The sequence below is a fragment of the Panicum hallii genome, chromosome 3, assembly GCF_002211085.1.
Source record: "Panicum hallii strain FIL2 chromosome 3, PHallii_v3.1, whole genome shotgun sequence".
NCBI classification, from domain to species: Eukaryota; Viridiplantae; Streptophyta; class Magnoliopsida; order Poales; family Poaceae; genus Panicum; species Panicum hallii.
Genome location: NC_038044.1, coordinates 15,303,403 through 15,318,785, shown reverse-complemented (window position 1 = coordinate 15,318,785; position 15,383 = coordinate 15,303,403). Strand labels below are relative to the sequence as shown.

The 15,383-nt window shown below is 47.1% G+C and overlaps 2 protein-coding genes across 3 annotated transcripts; both read right to left on the bottom strand.

The window, feature by feature from the left end:
- Positions 1 to 903: 903 nt before the first annotated feature.
- LOC112884895 (probable leucine-rich repeat receptor-like protein kinase At5g49770) lies at positions 904 to 8,298 on the bottom strand. 2 transcript variants are annotated; one of them, XM_025950520.1, is made up of 19 exons: positions 8,168 to 8,298; positions 6,140 to 6,263; positions 5,909 to 5,980; positions 5,429 to 5,503; positions 5,258 to 5,329; positions 4,992 to 5,153; positions 4,829 to 4,900; positions 4,673 to 4,744; positions 4,484 to 4,555; positions 4,331 to 4,399; positions 4,153 to 4,227; positions 3,998 to 4,069; positions 3,777 to 3,911; positions 3,188 to 3,669; positions 2,910 to 3,077; positions 2,559 to 2,698; positions 2,182 to 2,401; positions 1,840 to 2,072; positions 904 to 1,708 (listed from the first exon to the last, which is right to left on the bottom strand). In XM_025950520.1, exons 4-19 carry the CDS (start codon positions 5,467 to 5,469, stop codon positions 1,205 to 1,207), a joined length of 2,589 nt encoding a protein of 862 aa, XP_025806305.1. In that variant the 5' UTR covers positions 5,470 to 5,503; positions 5,909 to 5,980; positions 6,140 to 6,263; positions 8,168 to 8,298; the 3' UTR covers positions 904 to 1,204. The 2 variants fall into 2 exon arrangements, with proteins under 2 accessions (XP_025806305.1, XP_025806304.1); XM_025950519.1 differs by lacking the exon at positions 8,168 to 8,298 and adding an exon at positions 6,426 to 6,915.
- LOC112884897 (protein KRTCAP2 homolog) lies at positions 8,108 to 10,619 on the bottom strand. The gene is made up of 5 exons (XM_025950521.1): positions 10,467 to 10,619; positions 10,115 to 10,270; positions 9,762 to 9,813; positions 9,610 to 9,676; positions 8,108 to 8,378 (listed from the first exon to the last, which is right to left on the bottom strand). Exons 2-5 carry the CDS (start codon positions 10,268 to 10,270, stop codon positions 8,288 to 8,290), a joined length of 366 nt encoding a protein of 121 aa, XP_025806306.1. The 5' UTR covers positions 10,467 to 10,619; the 3' UTR covers positions 8,108 to 8,287.
- Between the last annotated feature and the right edge of the window lie 4,764 nt (positions 10,620 to 15,383).

The following is a 15,383-nucleotide window of genomic DNA, read 5'->3' as shown; positions in this document are numbered from 1 at the left end:
GAGTTCTCCTTCTTGGTTGTTGCCAGGGCGATCCGCATGTTGACGGATCGCGCTCGCGTCTGTGACGCGAACATGTCTTCGATGGTCTTCCAGGCGTCGGCCGCGGTGGCATAGGTGGCCACCTGCGTGAGGACGTCCTTGGTGACCGACGCCAGGAGGTAGCTAAGGACATGTTGGTCCGTAGCCTCCCAGTCTTCGCGCTCTGGATTGATGACCTTTACCTCCTTCCCATCGGCACCCTTCTGGATGACTTCAGCCGGCGGCATCTTGGCAGCACCAGTGAGATAGCCCAGAAGACGAGCGCCTCAGATCGTCGCACGCACCTGTGCTTTCCACAAGGCGTGATTGTTCTTGCTGAGTTTCTTTGTGACAGGTTGGGCAAGGAGAGGGTTAGAGGAACTGGATGATGAAGACGCCATGATAGTTGCTCAAGAGCGATGCAATCTATTCACGGACTAAGGCTCTGATACCATGTAGAAAAACTAGAGGGGCAGAAGCACGGCGCCCTATCTTGGGTCACGCATGTGTTGTGTGTTGATTGAATGCAGAATAGCTCTGCATGTGGCGATTACAAATAGGCGAGTATAACTTGAGGGCTAAGCCAAGAGATTGTCTAAATATAGACTTCCTATACATAGATGATCTAGATCTCTTGGCTTTGGCAAGATATGGTAAGGTAAATATACATCTGACCTTCCTATCTAACACCCCCCACGCACGCGTGCTCCCCGGTGTCGGCGGCCGAGATCCCAGCCTGGGCCTGACCTGTTCCATGAGTTCCCGGGCGGACGCATGAGTCAACTCAGATTTACAAGCCGTTATGCCTACTTCCAAGTGTTGTATGCAAATCTGATTGCATGCCCCCTACAGAACTGTACATGATCATCGCCATTGTGACTTCACTAAAGGGGGAAAAAAAAGTAAATTATCTTGCAAATGCACAATTCTTGACATGTACAAAACAATTGTGACTCCACTAAAGAAAAAAAGAAAAAGTAAATTATTTTGCAAATGCATATTTCTAAGCATGTACAATTTGTGGTCTCACGGTGAGTAGCATGGTAATAAAAGGAACCCGGACGATTAAACCAATGGATATACACATCACGTAAGAATCTACAATTTCATTCACAAGCTGCAGCAAAAAGAATGGCCGGGGGTTGGGCGCTAAGAAGCAGCAAGAACACTGAACACCCCTAAATCTCTACTTGGGCTTGACCTCGAAGTAGGGCATGTACTCGGACCCGTTGTCCCCGTACGACCCTCTCGTGATCTCGGTGTCGCTGTAGGGGTGCGAGCGCGCGCCGCCACCCGCGCCGTCGAACTCGTTGGCCGACGAGCCCGCGGAGCTGGTCCCGTCGGCCCCGGACACCTCGTTCTGCAGCATGGCCTCGATCTCCTTCACCACCTCGCCCATGGCCGGCCGCGCCGCCGCTGACTCATCCACGCACCGCATCGCCAGCTGCACGAACCGCCGGAACCCGGCGGTGCGCGCGGACTCCCGGATCGCCGGGTCGAGGAGCCCCCGCAGGCCGTAGTAGTCGCGGTCGTCCGGGTCGATGGCCAGCCGGACCTCGCGCACGATGTACTTGCCGCTCTCGATCGGCTGCCGCCCGCTCACCAGCTCTAGCATCACCACCCCGAAGCTGTACACGTCGCTCTTTTCCGACAGCTGCTGCGTCATGTAGTACTCCGGGTCCAAGTAGCCCTATGATCAAGAAGCACGCCAAACAATTTTACATGCTTTAGTTAATAAGTTTTTGTGATCAGAAAACTAAACATTTTAAGTAGTTAATGAGTTTCATTTCTGCACGAATGAGAATGATCATGGTTGCTCACCAGTGTTCCTTTCACTTGAGTGGAGACGTGGCCCTTCTGGGTGTCTGAGACGAGCTTGGAGAGGCCGAAGTCGGCGACCTTGGCCTTCAGGTGGTCGTCGAGGAGGATGTTGGTGGACTTGACGTCCCGGTGGATGATCGGCGGGTCGGCGAGCTCGTGAAGGTACGCGAGCCCCCTCGCCGACCCGAGGGCGATCCTGAGCCTCTTCTTCCAGTCCAGGTACGTCCCTCTAACTGCACATGGCCGTGCACATACACAGGTTGAATCGACTGATTGCTTTGATTGCACAAGAGATGGCAAATTTTCTGACAGTGTTGTATGGTGGTAGTTTTGTCGACTTACCAAGCAGGTTCTCTCTGAGTGTTCCGTTGGAGACGTACTCGTACACCAGCATCTGCTCCCCTTGTTCGTAGCAGAAGCCGATCAGGCTCACCAGGTTCCGGTGATGAACCCTGGAGAGCAGCTCGATCTCGTTCTTGAACTCCACCACGCCTTGCATCGATCCGCGCTCCGCTCGCTTTATCGCCACCCGCGTTCCATCCACAAGTGTTCCTTTGTACACCTTTTAAATTTACCAAATTTTGATATATTTGTAAGTTGCCTAATTTTTTCTAGAGTATACGCAGATTTAACTAACTATTGGATTTAGGTCCAATGGTATAACTGTTTGTGCAGGTCCTCTTAAGAGACCTGAATAGTGAGTTGTTTTTGTTTGATACCTTGCCATAGCCTCCTGAGCCTATCTCATGGGTGTCTGAGAAATTGTTGGTGCAGTTCCTCAGTTCAGTAAAAGAGAAGTTCCTTGCTCCTTTCAGCTGTGGAGCCCCTCCACTGTCTTTCTGAGAGACTCCCCATGAAGCTGTAATTATAAAACAAATTTCAGTTCAACCTTCAGGTTAAGTATTGTTACTCTTCTGCAGGGACGTGCACTAAGAGAAACTCAAATCACAGAAATTTTCTACGTTCAGTTCTCCACAAGATTTTTTTTTGCAAGACTCCACAAGATTATTTAAAGTTGTTTCGGTAACATAATATGAATTGAAATGCAGATAAGGTTTCAAAATCCTTACCGAAAGGGTCAGTTCGCCCTGTCACTGCTTCATGAGCTCTTCTTTTCTGTCGTAAAGCAAATAATACCATGGCAATGAGGGCAATCACAAGTAGTCCACCCGCTACCGCAATTCCAGCAATGGCACCTGTGCTGATCTGTGATTTCTTACCACCACGAGAAGAAGCACCTGACACAGAACATCGCAGTGAGTTTCATAGCTCCATAGAACTAATTCTTCATCGTTTTTTCCCCCAAAAGAAATTCAGATGGGAGTTTTGGATGGTGAAACTAAAGTACCTGCCAAAGGGGTGTATGGGTCTGCGATGAAGAAATAAGGTCCAAAGTTTTTTGGTGGTTTGTAAGTCTGCTTGCTCAGATCATAGCCTATCCGTATCAGATCCGACACGTTGAAGGACACCCCTGACGACGGGAACAGCTTCACCTGAACCTGAAGGTAGTTGTCACCGTCGAAGTGGATATCGGAGAGGAACACTGAGCCATCACGCAAAGACAGCTGCGTCGTGAGGCTTGTCTCCAGCTGCTGAAAGGTGTCGCTGTTCGTCAGGTCTGTGAAGAAGGGCGCTCTGAAAACCATCTTCCCGATGTAGGGATAGGCGCATCCACAGTTTGCAGGGTTCAAACTCTGATCATTGGAACATGAAGCTTGCGAGGAACATTTGCTCAGGCTGGTGGCGTATGCTATCATGTTCTCCTGCTGCATGCTGCAGAAGGATTTTCTGGAGAAATCCGAGACCGAGCACACCGGGTTCCCAAATAGACTGTATGAAGGTTTGAAAACAAGAAATAAGGTGTTTTTGAATTGGTTGGATAGAAAAAAAGAAGAAGCACTTGTGGTGGCACTTAGGCTGAGTGTGCATGTTCTTACACCAGAGTCTTGTTGTAGCTTGTGGTAATATTGGCATCGAAGATACGGTTGTTCATGAGATTAATAGCCTGCAGTTGTTTGTTGATGCTGCCTGTGATCTCAAGCGTTCCGTCGAATGCGTTGTTGCTCAGTACACTGTCTGATCAGCGACATGGTCAACTTAATTTTTTTTCTTTTGGATAATTAACTCATTTTTCAGTATAAGTTGCCAGAAACATTACACTTGCTGCAGCTGGGGCAATCTGAATAGACCCTTAGGGACCTCGCCAGTAAGTTGTCCACCAGCTATTGACCTAAAACATCAGAAGACAAAAGAATGAGTGCAAAATGTCACAACAAGGATTGTTTGAAGAGCGAATAGTCTATGATAACTCACACAGAGGTGAGGGATGTTAAAGTCGTGAACCAATCCGGGGCTACTGAAGCAGCAAACGTGTTGTTGCTTAAATCTCTGGTCATGAATGAACGGATTCATCAGTAACTTACTAGTAATTATCCAGGCAATTTATATGAACCAACAAAGTGGCAGGGTATTATAATAATAAGTTTCTTACACGACATTTAATTTGGTCATGCTGCTGAGATCTGGTGGTGATCCAGTAAGCCGGTTGCTTGCCAAGTTCCTGCGAAAGGTTTTTTTTTTTTAACAAAGGTACCGGGTACCGCCATCTTATATGGCAGATTGTTTAAGGTCATGGGCCACTTACAGCTCATTTAGATTTACCAAACTGCTGAGGTTGGGAGGAACTGCGCCTGCAAAACCGTTCCTATCTAGTCGGCTGTCAAAGATACAAAGCAGGTCAAAGATATGACAAAAAATTGCTAAAAAAGGAAAATATGATAAAACAATGTTTGTGAAAAAAAAACTTGAATTCCACTGATTCTAAGATACTTACAGAACCTGAAGTGTTGTAACGCCCCCTAGCTCTGCTGGGATTGGGCCAGTAAATTGATTGCTATCAAACAATCTGACATAGATGACAAGATGAGTTAGCATGATTCACTAAACGATATGATATAAACTACGAAATGCAACTCTTGTGACCCCTTACACGTGAATCAGAGTCATGTTGGAGTTGAAGAGGCCTGTAAGCGTTCCAGATAACTGGTTCTTGTTGAAATGGCTGTTCGGCAATTAGAATTTATAAATACGAAATAGACATTTTGATCTTGCTTAACTGATCTAGGGAAGAAAATAAGATCGGCATCACTTACAAGTGCTGTGTTTTGGTAAGAAGGTCAAGCCCTGGCATGGTTGCTGTTGAGATCGGGATGGATCCAGTGAGCTGGTTATCAGCCAGATCGAACCAGTTGAGGTTCGTGAGTAAACCGAGTGAAGCCGGAATTTTGCCCGTAAACTTGTTTGAGTTCAGCGCTCTAGATTGAATGCGTGACAAAACCTGTTAATTTTGTATGTCGAGTGCAAGAGCCGAGAAATAAAATGGATGTTTCATCCGAATAAACAAGCTAGCAGTACTCACAGGAACGTGAGTTGTTTTAGGTTGCCTAGTTCTTGTGGAATGCTTCCTGTGAAGCTGCAGCCAGCCAGGATCCTGACAAGTAGAGTCACAATTACGCATGTCAGTCAGCCTGTTTGGTGAATGTTTCACAAGGAAAGATAGGATGGAGAACAAGAGTCGTGCAGCTCATACAGTATGCTAAGCTCCGAAAGGCTCCCAATCGAAGCGGGCATGGGACCGCCAAGACCAATGTTGAAAGAAACATCCCTGCAAATGCTTATGTTGTGAGCCAGAATGCACTCTAATACAGATAAATCAGTTCTACTTAACAAATTATTTTTGCTGCAATATACGTTCATATGTATTTTGTTACATTTTCGATAACCTGCCCTGGCTAACAAATATATCCTAATCCATGTTGATTTGATTTAGAGGATTGGTCAGAGCCTACAACTCGGTAAACTTGAACTGGTCAAGCCTGAAGAAAGCAGAGTTTATAAGCTAGCTAGAAGCCCGGAAGAAAAATTCATCTAAGAGTTCTGACCGATTCAAAATTCAAAACCATCCTACCCTGAATCCTCTGAAACGCTGTTGCATCATCTTATCCTAGCCCAAATGTCGTAAAATCATGGTGTTTAGCAGCTAATGATGTCCAGATGAGAGGTGACTTACAGATAGACGAGCTGGCTGAGCTGGCCGATGCTGTCGCTGAGCGTGCCCTGAATGTTGACACTTGACAGCCTCCTGCAAACCAAACAAAACAAAGAACGCATATGGATGATGAGGACTCGTTCATTCAGAGAGGTGCTCGCGGAGTCGCGTGGCGACAGCGCGTGATCGATGGATACAGGCAGCTAGGCGAGGGCGCGCGGGCGGCACGGGCGGCCGTGCTCTAGCACTCACAGCGACGTGACCCTGCCGTTGCTGCACGTGACGCCGTCCCACCCCCCGTTGCAGGGGTCGCTCGCCGAGGACCAGCTCAACGGGGCGCTCGTCCATTGGCTCTTCAGGGAGTTCAGCGCAGAACCTGTGACAAAGAAAAGTTTTGCTTAGAAACAGGGAGAAGATGGTAAGCGAAGCGCGGCGATTTCGTCCGGCTTCTTCCCTCGTAAGCCCGGCGAAAACGGGAATCGAAGGAAGGATGAACGGCCCGGGCTGCAAGGAGCAGAGTTGACCATGCTATACTAACCATCTTGAGGATTGATGGCGCCCAAGCCCGCCGGAGCGCCCGCCGCCAGCAGCAGCAGCACCAGCATCACCAGCGGCGGCGTGGCCGTGCCCCGCCGCCGCGTCGCCGCCTCCATCCCGCGGACGGGGCGCCGGCGATCGTAGCACACGGAAGCACGCTCGCTCGCCCGCCGCGACGCCTCTTCCGTCTCCCTCCCCTGTCGTCGCGAGGCCAGCTAAGAGTAATCGGAGAAGAGGTGGCCGCGGGGTCGCGGAATGGCAACTTGGAAACGCGAGGCGAGGCGAGCGCCCTCTCAAGTCCACGCGACCGAGCCGCGCTGTATCGCTTATACGAGCGTTGAATGCGAGCCGGCGGCGGCACCAACCGCCTCTTCTTCTTCTTCTACTGCCTCCCCCTCCCAAGGCCCCAGCTGCGTCCCGCACGCGGAGGGAGGGAAGAGGTCAACCCAAGCAAATGGCGGACGCGAGCCCATGCGTTCAGAGCTAGCTACTCGCCTACTCTACACAGGAAGGAAAAAAAAAACACCCATGTTGCGCCGCGCCGCCGGTCGAAGGGGATGCAGGAAAATGTGCCGACTGCGAACCGGGACGCTCCGATTATTAGCGCTGATGCCAGCACGTTTCCCGCTTTTTTTTTGTTATTATCAACCCTTTCGCTCGGCGACTGGCTGGTGGCACGTAGCTTTCGCTCGCAGCCGAGCCCCGGGGATTTAATTGCGCATTCGCTTAATTGCCCGCTCACTTTTTAAGTAATTAATGATAATCCTTGCGTCGTTGGGCCATTAAGCTTTTTAAGCTGCGGGCCAACCAACCAACGTCCGATGGCGTCTTGTTTAGAGTTTAGACGACGGCTAAGCTTACGCTATCATCTAAGCGAAGGATCGGGGTACTGCGCGGCAGCCCGGTGCGTATTATATTATGCCCTGCGGTTGAAATGGTATCAAGAGTTCAGGGTTCCTGACGGACGGCAGGGATGAAGGCCGCGGCTGGGAGGAGGTCAGGCCGACGCCCAGCCGGCCGGGCTGCCCTGGCGGACCCTCCGTTTTGATTGGGAGTTATGTATAATACTCGCGACGGCGACGACTTCCTGATCGGATGGGGGACTGTTCTGTTCGTTCCTCGCAGCTTTCAGCACACGATTTTCCCCCGATCAGATGATAAAACGGCTCTTTTGAATGTACATGGGCAGGTTCCTTCCTTCCTTGGTCAATTGGGCAGGTTCCTACTCTCGCGATCAGCCAGCTCTGACCGAAATACCCGGGTCCAATCAGCGGACCGTGCATCTGCGCAGACCGGCCAAAGAGAGCACGGCCGGTCGCTCAATCCAAAGGCTCCGGCGCCCGGCCTTCCCCGATCTTCCCTTGCCGGCTCGATTCCCGGCTGCTTCGTGCCCGCGTGACGTTAGCTCGTTCATCCCCCCGCGCCGACCGGGCTCCGGCATCCACGCATCCGCTGAAACGGCCGCAAGGACGCGGTCCGCGCCGCACGTCACCCAGCGCCGCAGGCGTTTTACGTTTTACCCGGCAGCGCCGGCCCCGACCCCGGACGAAAACTTCCTGGGGGTTAGGTATTGACAGCGTCACCACGCACTGCTTTTCACCACCCCACAAACAAAATAAGATCCCCGGCGCGGACAGAACAGCTCAACGACAAAGCTTGGCAAAAGCGAATGCGCTCAGCATCTGCGATCAAATGCAATGCACGGCGAGCTCGGAGGCAAAAAGGTGTGACAGTACATATTACCTAGTCAACGGATCAGACAAACATCAGAATGTGACCTCGGCGCGAGCGCACCAGTATCCAGGATTCTCAGCTGAATGGGTACATGAATATCGATATCTTCTGATCTTTGTACCCTGTGGCTCAGTGCCGCCTCACTTTAGACTCACTCCTCGCGAGGGTCATGCCGGAGAGCTTGTCGACCTCGTAAAGGAGCCCGGCGGAAAACAGGAAGCTGCAGCAGAGTGGACCAAAAGGGTTAGTTTGTTCCCAGGGTTTGCGGCATGATCTTGCAGAAAAACCGCAGAATTACGTTTAAGGAGAGGATGAGAATCAAAACAGGAAAAGTATACTAGGGTCTTGGATGAGTACTCTATAATATTGTGACACTGGTGTCTATCCGCAGCCCGATCTTTCAGAGCAAACCACATAAATTACAGTATCACTTTTACCAGGCATTGCCAGTGCCATTCGTGCTACATGAATAAAATTAGAGAATGCTGATTCCTCAAGTACCAGAGAAAATGCGAGTTCTAATGAAACTGTCAATATCACAATGCTATGTAAAAGCCATGGTGGAAAGAGTAAATCTTACCACGACATGGACCTAAAATATAATTTATCAATGTCAAATAGCTAGCATTCTCATAGAAGTCATGGTTGTTAGGTGGCTGAATTCTGCCAAATATTTGCTGTACTTTAGTTTGCAAGCAATGGTAACTCACTGTAACTCTGAGAGGTACTACAGAATGATCGCTAATATAACATTTTATAAATATATTTTACGCAGCTACTAGCCCAGTAGCCATCCATCTTAGAAATTTAAACATCGTGCTGGCCACATGAGGCGTCTATTAGGATTGAAAAAACACGAAACACATGAATAGCACTGCAGTGAGGCTGTATCATTTTTCAGTAGTTTTTGCAACATGCAAAAATAATACTAGCAGTATTCATAACAACATCAGACAGCTAATAACAGCAAACAAAAGGCTAGATATTTTGCATATAGCTCTACCGGTATGGTACTTCACTCAATTATCTAGCGGATGACCAGATATCAGTTCTGATCAACACAAAATGGATGGGTTATTGACATGGACTTTATAGGTAGGTTTAAGATTGAACATGCAAGCCATACATTTACACTAAAAACACCCCAGGTTCAAATGAAAAGTACATTAAATATAAATATGCTTTTTTACTGTATGCTTTAGTAACAACAAATTCTGCTTGCAAACGATTTATCTTAAAACTTAAATTCCTTTAATCACAAACAAGTGAACTGTTTTCTTTTATCAGAAATGTTATGTCTATTTCTCTCCACTGGATTTTTTTTTTAAAAAAGAAGTCATAAGCAAACATTCCATTAGAATGTTGAGATTATCCCCCTTGACAATCAGAACAATAAATGCTGATGGCTGGTTTGAAAAAAAAGGCAGTGAAGTGTGTTCAAGGTAACGTACCATGTTGTGATACAGACGCGGTGGACAGTGCCAGCTACAATAAGAGCAACAAGCTGCGCTACAACAACTGCAGAAGAAGAGCGACATAGATGAGTTGAAGTCAAACAAAAACTACGCAAAGCTATGAGAACGAGATCATATGCCACACGTACCTGCACCCCACCCAGTTCTATCTCCACTAGCTTCTTGGTAGTTCCCAATAAACTGCAACGGTTGATCCGATAGTTAATTCATCATAAGGCAAAATTCCAGGCAGCAAAACACACTTGTTGATGAAGAGTTGATGAGAGCAGAACTAGGTAATCTTATAAAATAAAGCCACAAAATGGTGGCAACCGATGTATGGACCAACTAAGTGTTTTGCAAATTGCAATAGCTTCACTCTATTGTTCAAGTTTCTACCACTTCAATTTATCAAAGCAGCAAGAGGAACAATAACGAAAGGGCTTATCCTGTTATGCACAAACAAAGGTAAAAACAACAGGGACCAGGAGGGGCAACGCACAGTGAGGAGTAGCAGGAAGAGGAGGGCGCAGACGAATCCACCGGCGATGGTCATGAGCTCCGACGAGGCGAACTTGGCCCTGTACATCTCGAGCAGCGACAGCGTCACCGCGAAGAGCAGCAGCGACAGCAGCATCGACCGCCCCGTGCTCGCCATCTGACACCAGGACTGCAAAATCAGCAACAGATCTCTCGTTTTCTAGAAAACGGCAACAGATCTCTGGTTTTCTAGAAATTGGCGACAGATCTCTGGCAACCAACACAATTGACCCCCCCAATAGAATTTTTCAATAAACCTCGCATCAAGCGCGAAAAATCAGGCTCGCGGAGGACCGTGAGAGACTGCCGCTCACCTCGCCCGGACCGGATCGCAGATGTGGGGGACACGCAGCGGCAGGACGGCAGCAGTAGGGTTTTGCGCTGCTTCGTCTTCCCTCTTCCTCGCCGATCTCGCGAGATGTGAGATCCACGCCCGAGTGGAGTCGCTTGATGGGAGGAGACGCAGTCAATGGTGGCGGGCCGCGGGCCGGTTGTAATATGAAATTGTGGCCCGTATAGGCTCTATATTAGGCCCAAAAATTGATCCGGATGGAGTAGAAGAGAAAATCAAAGAAAAGATGATATGGGCCTTCTGATAGAGTACATTGAGCCAGATGATGGATGCCCATCGTCGGGGTCAAGGTGTAGGCAACGAATTATTCTGTCCGTCTCGAGGATGTGGCTGCCCGACTCCGATTGGGGCCCGGAAACTGACGATTAAACAAGCACAGGTGTCCATCGGATCCGACTTCAAATGTCTGCAACCGAGTCGGATTACAACAGGCACTCCGGCGGCCACCTCCATAAATACAGGCTGATCATTGCCATGACGGAGCAGTTGCCGCGGGCACATTGAAGCTAGGACAAAGGTTGAGAGTGAGCGAGGAAACGCGCGTCTACCAGGAAAGCGAGCGAACCAGCAGGAGAGGGAGGGAAGATAGATGAGCCAGCACAGCACGAGTGAGGAGGGCTCGATGCGGCTGCTCCCCGACGATGTCCTTGCGGACGTGCTCCGCCGCGTCGCGCCGCGTCTGCAGAGCGTGGCGCGCGCTCATTGACGACCGCCGCCTGCTGCGCAGGTACCTCCTCCCGCGCTCGCTGGTGGGCCTCTTCGTCAACTACAACGAGCTGCCTTTCGCGGAGCTCTTCCACCGCCCCTCCACGGATTCCAGGGACTAATGTTAGAATTGCCAAAATTTAATAGTGGCATATTATTCAGAATCTTAACATAACCTAGTTCATGACAAATCAATCTAATACGGAATAAATGGTAATCATTATACCAGTGTTAGCAGTAGCAGCAGCCATTTACGCCTGATCCGTAGAGAAAGTAGGCGTTTTTATCGATGTAGGAGATGCAGCAGCGAATTGGCGTCCTCCGGACGCCAACAGAAATGCTTGGCCTTCCAAATCCCTCCAGTGCCCTTAGCGATCAGACTAGCGGTGGCTAGGATTTTAGATTGAGATAATTGGTCATTAAGGTGCTAACCCACGAACTTATTTATAGACACTGTGAGGCTGGGGTCCAGCCTCTGGAAACAGGCCTAATGGGCCTGCTGATCACAACTCATTAGGGTTTTATCATTAGATTTCCTTAATCATGTTTAGATGGTTTAAACTTTTCCTTAACAGTGAAGATCACAATATCTTAACTGAAATTTATTTCCAACATTCTCCCACTTGATCGAACGGTTAAGCCTAATGTTCGTATCATACTAATGTTCACCCTTAGTAGTAACAGAAAGTACCGGACCAATGCGTCGTCAGTAGCTTGATGCACTACTGGGACCCTATTACCCACAGTCTCACTGAAACACATCGGTAGAACGCTTATTCGTTAGTTGGGAGTTATAATGGCCCTAAACCAGGACCTAAAGACTATCCACCAAACCCATATTAGTAACGTGCTGCTTAAACACGTTCGGTGGTAAGCCTTTAGTGAGCGGATCTGCTAACATAGAATTAGTTCTTAGTCTTATGTGCTCAATGTTAATGGTTCGATCCTGGCATCTTTCTTTCACAACACGATACTTAAGGTCAATATGTTTGGAAGCACCACTTGACTTGTTGTTACTCGAAAAGAATACCGCAGACTGATTATCGCAATATAACGTTATAGGTTCCGTAATGCTGTTAATTACCTTGAGGCCTGGAATAAAATTTTTAAGCCAAACAGTTTGTCCAGTTGCTTCGTAGCATGCCACAAACTCAGCTTGCATTATCGATGCTGCAACTAAAAATTGCTTAGAGCTTTTCCATGATATAGCTCCACCAGCTAACGTGTAGATATATCCTGATGTAGATTTCCTACTATCCACACATCCAGCAAAGTCAGCATCAGTATAACCCACAACTTCGAGGTTATCTGATCTTTTGTATGTGAGCATGAAGTCTTTAGTGCCTTGGCAGTAACGTAATGCCTTTTTGACACCAACCCAGTGGACCTTTCCGGGATTTTTCTGATATCTTCCAAACATTCCGGTAGCAAAAGCCAAGTCAGAACGCGTACAGACTTGTGCATACATCAGGCTTCCGACAGCTATAAGCATAAGGTATGTCCTTCATCTCATCTGATTCCAATTGGTTCTTAGGACATTGGGCTTCACTAAACTTATCGCCCTTCGGTAATGGAACAGGTGTGGCCTTACTCTTATCCATACTAAATCTCTTAAGCATTTTCTCAATATATGCTTTTTGAGACAATTCTAGTACTCATCTGGTCCTATCTCGGTGTATCTCAATGCCCAGAACATAAGAGGCTTCACCAAGATCTTTCATATCAAAATTGGATGAAAGAAATCCCTTTGTCTCATGCAGCATACACTTATCGCTGCTCGCTAATAGGATATCATCCACATAAAGCACTAGAATTATAAATTTACCACCCTTTATCTTAGTGTAGATACAATTATCCACATCATTCTCCTTAAATCCAAATTTCTTAATCACTTGATCGAATTTAAGGTTCCACTGTCTTGACGCTTGCTTAAGCCCGTAAATAGATTTCTTAAGTCTACATCCTAAATGTTCCTTGCCCTTCACAACAAAACCTTCCGGTTGTGCCATGAATATGGTCTCATCCAAGTCACCATTAAGGAATGCAGTTTTGACATCCATCTGATGTAGCTCTAAGTCATAATGAGTTACTAGCGCCATAACGATTCTGAATGAATCTTTCTTAGACACAGGGGAGAAAGTTCATTATAATCAATCCCTTCCTTTTGTGTAAAACTTTTGGCTACAAAACTTGCTTTGAATCGTTCGACATTCCCTTTAGAATCATGTTTAGTCTTGTAGATCTATTTACAGCCTACTGGTTTGACTCCATTTGGAATATCTACCAGATCCCAAATATCATTGGAACTCATGGACTTAAGCTCTTCTTCCGTGGCCTCAACCTATTTGGTAGAGTTCTCACATGATACTGCCTCTCTAAACGAGTTAGGATCATCAGCTTTTCCAATATCATATATCTTCACTTAAGTATGTCTCATAATCAGGGAAAACTGTCTGTTTCCTAGCCCGCTGTGATCTTCTTAATGGTTCAACAGGCTGAGGTGCTGGTTGAGGTGCAGTCTGAGGTACCTCGACAGGGTTCCCATCTTCAGCATTAGGCACCATTTGCTCAGCCTGTTGTTCGCTCGCAGGCTCAGGAGCTACTTCAACAGGCGGAGCAGCGCTAGTACTCTGAACAGGAGGCGTAATCTGAACAGATGGTGTACTCTGAACGGAAGGAACAAACATCGACACTAACTGAGGTGTTACTGTTTCTTGAATTACTTGAATTACCGGGATAGGAAGCTCAGCCCGTATTTCTTCAAGATTAATTTCTCTTCTCGGAAAGCTCCCACTGATTCCTGCATCCTCTAGGAATACAGCCTGCTGGTCTCAACGAACTTAGTGAGGCGATTAGGACAGTAGAATCAGTATCCCTTAGACTTATCAGGGTATCCGATGAAATAGCAGCTCACCGTCTTATCATCTAATTTCTTTTACTGTGGATTAAATAACTTAGGTTCGGCTGGACAGCCCCATACACGCAAATAATTAAGTGATGGTTTCTTCCCAAATCACAACTCATAAGGTGTTTTTGGCACGGATTTGGAAGGAACACGATTTAGTACGTGCGTAGCTGTTTTTAATGCTTCCATCCACAACTCCACAGACAAAGTAGAATAACTAAGCATGCTACATACCATATCCATTAGTGTACGATTACGACCCTCAGCAACTCCGTTTTGCTGTGGTTCGCCGAGCATACTGTACTGGGCCTTTATACCATTCTCTTCTAGATACTTAGCGAATGGTCCGGGTACTTGGCCGAATGGAGCATGTCTCCCATAATATTCACCACCTCGATCCGATCTCACTAATTTAATAGTGATATTATGCTGATTTTCCACTTCAGCCTTAAATATTTTGAATTTATCTAATGACTCGGATCGATCACGAATGGGGTAAATATAACCATAACGAGAGAAGTCATCTGTGAAAGTAATGAATGAGTCAAAACCATCAATAGACTTTACTGGGAAAGGGCCACAAATATCAGTATGAATTATTTCTAATAGGCCTGAACTCCGAGTAGCTCCTTTCTTAATTGTCTTAGCGAATTTCCCTTTAATACAATCAACGCATTGTTGATCTAATTTTGAGAGATCTAATGAATGGAGTATCTCTTCTCTTATGAGACGCTCAATTCTTCCCCTCAAAATGTGGCCCAAACGAGAATACCGTAATTTTGAAGAAGTCTCATCATCACACTTACGCTTATGCGATACATCATCCACATTCATTGAAGAATAAATATTGTCAAGAGAGAGCAAATAAAGATCGCCTTGCAAATGACCAAAGCCCACACTTAAATTATGAAATTTAATGTTGCACACAGAGTTGCCAAACTCACAAATATACCCCGACTTATCTAAACGCGAAACAGAAATAAGGTTTCTCTTCAAACTGGGAACATAAAGAACATCATGCAAACTAAGATTGAAGCCGCCTGGTAACTCCAAATCGAAGCTCCCAATACCTTCAACCTTCACTTCATTGCCATCAGCCACTCTTAGGCTTCGCTCCCCCTCTCTTATAGTTCGGATCGAACTGAATACCTGCAGTGAATTGAAAATGTGCACAGTGGCACCTGAGTCAATCCACCAAGTATTAGGAGAAAAATTCATTAAGAACGATTCATCAATAAAAGATACATAATTAGTAATTGTACCTTTGTT

What these genes read in the sequence shown, in the direction of transcription:
- LOC112884895 (XM_025950519.1), bottom strand. Translation starts at nt 6,540, where the DNA reads ATGGAGGCGGCGACGCGGCGGCGGGGCACGGCCACGCCGCCGCTGGTG. An exon ending in CTTTCGGAGCTTAGCATACT is followed by an intron (nt 5,330 to 5,428) that starts GTATGAGCTGCA and finishes TCTACTTGTCAG; the next exon opens with GATCCTGGCTGGCTGCAGCT. An exon ending in AACATGACTCTGATTCACGT is followed by an intron (nt 4,745 to 4,828) that starts GTAAGGGGTCAC and finishes CATCTATGTCAG; the next exon opens with ATTGTTTGATAGCAATCAAT.
- LOC112884897 (XM_025950521.1), bottom strand. Translation starts at nt 10,270, where the DNA reads ATGGCGAGCACGGGGCGGTCGATGCTGCTGTCGCTGCTGCTCTTCGCG. An exon ending in TCTTCCTGCTACTCCTCACT is followed by an intron (nt 9,814 to 10,114) that starts GTGCGTTGCCCC and finishes CAACCGTTGCAG; the next exon opens with TTTATTGGGAACTACCAAGA. An exon ending in CGCGTCTGTATCACAACATG is followed by an intron (nt 8,379 to 9,609) that starts GTACGTTACCTT and finishes ACTCTGCTGCAG; the next exon opens with CTTCCTGTTTTCCGCCGGGC.